A 5,630-nucleotide genomic window follows, 5' to 3' on the forward strand; every position below is an offset into this window, starting at 1 on the left:
GATGGATGCAGTTTCTCTTACTTCGTCTGCCCAGTCCAAATTTCTTCCTAACTCCTCATTTGCATCATCCTGCGTTCCTGCCTCGGTCCGGATAGTGGGTAAGCCTATTTCAGTAGGAATGATTGCATCCATACCGTATGCGAGGGCGAAGGGAGTGTTTCCTGTTGGACGTCCGGGTGTGGTTCGATAAGCCCATAGGAGGCCGGGTAGCTCCTCCACCTACTTTCCTTTTGCTTGCTCGAGCCTTTTCTTTAAGGCAGTGATTAACGTCTTGTTTGTGGCCTCTGCTTGCCCATTACTTTGAGGATAACGCGGTGTGGAGTATGAATTCCGGATGTTCAGTTCCGAACAGAAATTCCGGAAAGCGATGCTATCAAACTGTGGACCATTGTCGGCTATAATGGTTTGGGGGATTCCAAAGCGGCAGATGATGTTTTTCCATACGAAGTTGGTGACATCTTTGTTTTTGATGCTAGCGTATGCTTCAGCTTCCACCCATTTACTGAAGTAATCCGTGGCGACGAGTAGGAATTTCTTTTGGGTGGGTACGGCTGGTAGGGGTCCTACTATGCCCATACCCCACTGCGCGAAGGGCCAGGGGCCTGAAATTGGTTTCAGCGTCTCCGACGACATATGTGGTATGGGGGCATGTCTTTGACATTTGTCACATTTTTTGATGTAGGCTGCCACATCCTGCTTCATCGTGGGCCAATAATATCCTTGCGAATGGGCCCTGTGCACTAGAGATCGTCCTCCAGAATGATTTCCACACACTCCCTCGTGCAATTCAGCTAATACATACAGGGCCTCAGAATGGTTTAGGCACCGGAGATAGGGACCTGTGAAGGATCGCTTGTACAAGTGCCCCCCAATCAAGGTGAAACGGGCGGCTTGCACCCGGATCTTGTGTGCCTTCTTGGGATCCTCGGGCAGAGTACCTGTCCGGAGGTACCCTATAATGCCATTCGTCCACTCTTGGACGTTTGCTTGGCTTGCCTCAATGGTATTGCAAATGGGAGCTTCCGCAATGGAAGGGTTGGCTTGCACGTGTATAGGCAATAATATGGCTTCTTTGATGGGAAGGGAAGCAGCCACGCCTGCTAATGCGTCGGCGCGTCCATTTTCGGCCTGTTTAATCTTTTCGACCGTCCATTCGGAGAACTGTTGTAAGGTGTTTCTTACCTTAGCCAGGTATCGCGCCATGCGTTCATCCTTAGTTTCGTATTCCTTCTGGACGTGCCTAACCACAAGTTGAGAATTGCTATAGACCCGGATCTTGGAGACGGATAGAGCCAGGGCGAGGTCCAATCTGGATAGGATGGCTTCATATTCTGCTTCATTGTTAGAGGCGGGGAACCCCAACCGGATGGCTTGCTCCAGATGTTCTCCTGTTGGTGATTACAGCAGGAGCCGTACTCCGGATTCTGATGATCGTGAGGCTCCATCGACCCGCAAAGTCCACCACTCTTTTTCACCTGGTTCCTTACGCTGGATAGGCCTTCGGGAGTATTCCAGCACGAAGTCAGTCACAACTTGGCCTTTCATGGAGAGCCTAGGTTGGAACTCAATTCCATATTCGCTTAACTCTATGGCCCATTGAAGCATTCTTCCGGTTAGGTCCGGCTTGTGCAGAATGTTGCGAAGGGGCTGGTCAGTTATCACAACCACCGGGTGGGCTTGGAAGTAGGGGCTGAGCTTCTGGGCGGCACTTCGAAGAGCTAAGGCTATTAGCTCCATCTTTGAATACCTGGTTTCTACGTCCGCCAATGCTCTGCTGACGTAGTAGATAGGTTTCTGCTCCTTAGGTGAGGGGCAACGGAATAGAACAGTGCTAATCGCCCACTCCGATACAGCCAGATACATATACAGTTTTTCTTCAGGGAGGGGACTGTTGAGGATGGGCCGCATGAGGCAATATTTAATTTTTTCAAAAGCGCTTTGACAGCTGTCCGTCCATCCGTTTGCCCCAGCTTTTCGTATTGCCAAGAAGAAGGGTCGTAGTTCATCAGTGAAGCGGGCTATAAAACGTCCTAGTGCGACGAGTTTGCCTGTGAGGCGCTGTAATTCCTTTATGCTCCTGGGGGGTGGTGTTTCCATGACTGCCTTGACTTGATCCGGGCTAACCTCTATCCCTCTTTGGCTGACCATAAAACCCAGGAATTTGCCAGCACTTACGCCAAAGGCGCATTTGGAAGGATTCAGCTTCATGTCATACTTCCTTAAGAGTTGGAAGACTTCTTGCAAATGGAGTACATGCTCCTCTCGAGTTTTGCTTTTAACCACAATATCGTCAATATATACCTCTACTGTGCGGCCGATCAGAGGTTTGAAGATCTTCGTCATCAGTCTCTGATACGTGGCGCCAGCGTTTTTGAGTCCGAATGGCATGACTTTGTAGCAATAAAGACCGTGTGGCGTTATGAAGGCTGTTTTTTCTTCGTCAGTCGGGGACATGGGGATTTGGTGGTATCCGAAGAAGGCGTCCAAGAATGAGAGCATCCCTTGCCCAGTAGTGGAATCCACAATTTGATCTATCCGCGGCAAAGGAAAACTGTCTTTTGGACATGCATTATTGAGGTTGGTGTAATCGACGCATACTCGCCATTTGCCTTCTTTTTTTGGTACCACCACTACATTTGCCAACCAGTCCGGGTAATCTACTTCTCTGATGAATCCAGCTTCTAGTAATTTGTCAATTTCGTTCCAGATAATTTTTTGCCTATCCGGGTGAAAACGCCTAACCTTCTGCTGGATGGGTCTGGCTGCTGGCAAGACGTTAAGCCTATGAGAAGTAATGGAGGGATGAATTCCCTTCATATCAGAATGTGCCCATGCAAAGATGTCATGGTTTTGCCTGAGGGCGTTCTGCATGTTCCGGATCTCTTCTGGTGTCAGAAGGGAACTGATATTCGTAAGGTGAGTACCTTCTTCCGAAATTTGAATCGTCTGCAAGGGATCCGTTACCGGGGGATCTTTGTCCGCAGGACTCAGTGATTGCTATTGGTCCCGCGCGTTGGAGGATTCAGGGAGGGGTTCGTCCTCCTGACTGGTTCCTGCCTCTCGTGCTATCTGGTAGCATTGGTGAGCGGCTAACTGGCTGCCATATAGGTCTATTTGCCCATTTTTGGTAAGGAAGCTTACCATTTGATGATATGTAGAGAGGATGACTTTCATGTAGTGCAGCCATGCGCGCCCCAAGATGACATTGAAGGGTGATAAATCTTGTACCACCGAAAATTGTACGTTGAGAGTGACTGGGCCAGCTTGGACCGGCAGTACAATATCTCCCAAGGAAGTAGTTGATGACTCGTTGAATCCGGACAAGATTCGCCCAGGATTTTCTAGGCCTGTGAGACTGTGCCCCATGTGGTTAACGACCGATGCTTGTACAAGATCGGCCGAGCTGCCGGAACCAGGATGCGTCTCACATCGAAGTCTCCTATCTCTAGGGACAGGATGAGGGCGTCGCGGTGCGGCTGCAATATCCGGGTGGGGTCTGCTGGTGGGAAAATGATTGTCCCATCTATGGGGTAAGGGCCCTCCCCCCCCCGGTTATCCCAGGCCGGATGGAGTTGACACGCTCACGCACCGATGCTGCCCGCAACAACTTTTGTCTCTTTCGTTTGGAGTTGTACTCCTCGTCAGATGGGCCTCCGTTAATATAGTTTATAACGACTTTGGGGACGGCTGGGGCCCTGGGGGCTCTAGAGTTGTGATTTCAAGAAGCGTCTCTGCCTCCGGCATCTGAGCGGAGGTATTGCTTTAAATGTCCCGCCTTTATGAGCCTTTCGACCAAATACTGGAGGCACCTGCATGTCTCCGTTGTGTGACCATGCTCTTTATGGAAGGCACATCTTTTACTATGATCTCTTTTGGATGGGTCTGTTCCGAGGGGTCTAGGCCACCTGAAGTCGGACATGTCTTGGATCATAAGGAGAAGCTTCTCGTAGGATATGGAAAGGGGTATGAGGGGCGGCCTTTCCGGGCGACTTGGCCCTTCCTGCCTTCGATCGAACGGCCTTGGCCGATCCGGAAGTTTGGCACTACTTCCTACGCCACTTCTGGATGTCTGCCCAGCAACCAAGACTTGCTGGGTGGCTGCTCGCACGTCATCCTCGAGCATTGAGTATTTGTTCGCACGCCGGAACAAATCGTCCATCGTCGCAGGAGGCTTTTTAGAGAGTGATTCAAAAAATGGGGTGCCTAGACAGATGCTCCGTTTGAAGATCTGCAGGACAGCATCCATGCTGTAAGCCTCTACCTGTAGTATGGCTTGACCAAATCGCTTCACGAACTCCCTTAAGGATTCGTTATCCTGCATTTTTATGTTTTGTAGAGTGCTGATGTTTTGCTTATGCTGAGCGGAGCATAAGTATTGTCCCACGAAGGCCTCTGATAGGTCTCTGAAATTACCAACAGAGTTGGAAGGTAGGCGATGAAACCATGAGAAGGCCTGCCCTTGTAGGCTGGTGGGAAATACTTTGCATAGCAGCGCGTCGTTGCCTATATCGAGAGTCATGAGCTGTCGATAATGCATGATATGGTCGAAGGGGTCGCTGGACCCATCGTATGTGGAGAATTTAGGTACGAGGAATCCCCTTGGGGGCTCGTAATGAATGATATGAGAGCAGAAAGGTGTGGAGAGCATGTCGTCCAACCTTTTGCTGATGGAGCCAATGGGTGGCTCATTTGGGAGGTTTCTCCCAGATTGTTGTACCGCTAGGTGCGGTTGAACGTTCTGCACCATAGGGGCGACCATGGGGTCACGATGTGGGAGAACGTTTTGCACCATAGGGGTGACCATAGGGTCAGGATGCGCTTCCCAGGTTGTGGCTGCTGGTGGCCTTGGCCTCCTAGGCTCCTGTGGGCCTAGTCTTGTGCGCATTGAGTTTGACAACTGGGGCCTTTTGTCGCGTTGTCTTTTTGTTGAAAAATGAGTAGAGTCTGAACTTTCCTCATGGAGAGCTCGGTTCATGGGAGTGGGTGGCTCATGTGGCCTAACGTTGTATGTTTCTGGGATGGCTCCTGCTGTCCCAAGGTATATTGACTCTGGCTCTGGCTTTGAGTTTGCTACCTGGCCTCTTGAACGCTGACGACGGGGAGGCCCCGTCGACGAAGCCTGGATGCGTAGTACCGCGTTTTCTTCTCTTAACCTTTCGGTCTCCTGGAGGAGAGCTTGTAGTTATCGTTCGCTTGCCAACTGTCTTCTTTCGATGGCTTGGCGCCATTCAGAATTATTTTCCTCTCCTCTACTAGATGAACGGCTTCGGGAAGGTGTGACCATCTTTGCCGGTGACTGAATCAACGAATTTCCCACAGACGGCGCCAATGTTGAGGCCTCACGTCCCTGGTGATCCACGTGGTTGCCAAATGGATGGACGCACGATCTCAACCAATATAAGTTCCTGGTTCAGTCGTTCCTGCAAACGGCGTCCGGACAGGGTGTCCGGACGCACCCTCCGATGGTTTTGTCAGCCATGGTTCAGAGAGATAAATCAGTTGGCCTTTTACTAGGTATAGCAAAACTTACCTTCCTCTTTGTACGAAGGTCTATATATATCGTATCAGAAGCTCTGTCTCCCTCTTTAATGATAGGGAGATATTTTGGCTTGTCATGATGCCTCTAGGTG

The 5,630-nt window shown here is 50.4% G+C and overlaps 1 protein-coding gene across 1 annotated transcript; it reads right to left on the reverse strand.

The window, feature by feature from the left end:
- Positions 1-3,718: 3,718 nt before the first annotated feature.
- On the reverse strand, positions 3,719-4,321 carry LOC104879319 (uncharacterized). The gene has a single exon (XM_010651895.1). The coding sequence runs from the start codon at positions 4,319-4,321 to the stop codon at positions 3,719-3,721; it is 603 nt and encodes a 200-aa protein (XP_010650197.1).
- Between the last annotated feature and the right edge of the window lie 1,309 nt (positions 4,322-5,630).

The sequence above is a fragment of the Vitis vinifera genome, chromosome 1 (assembly GCF_030704535.1).
Source record: "Vitis vinifera cultivar Pinot Noir 40024 chromosome 1, ASM3070453v1".
NCBI lineage: Eukaryota > Viridiplantae > Streptophyta > Magnoliopsida > Vitales > Vitaceae > Vitis > Vitis vinifera.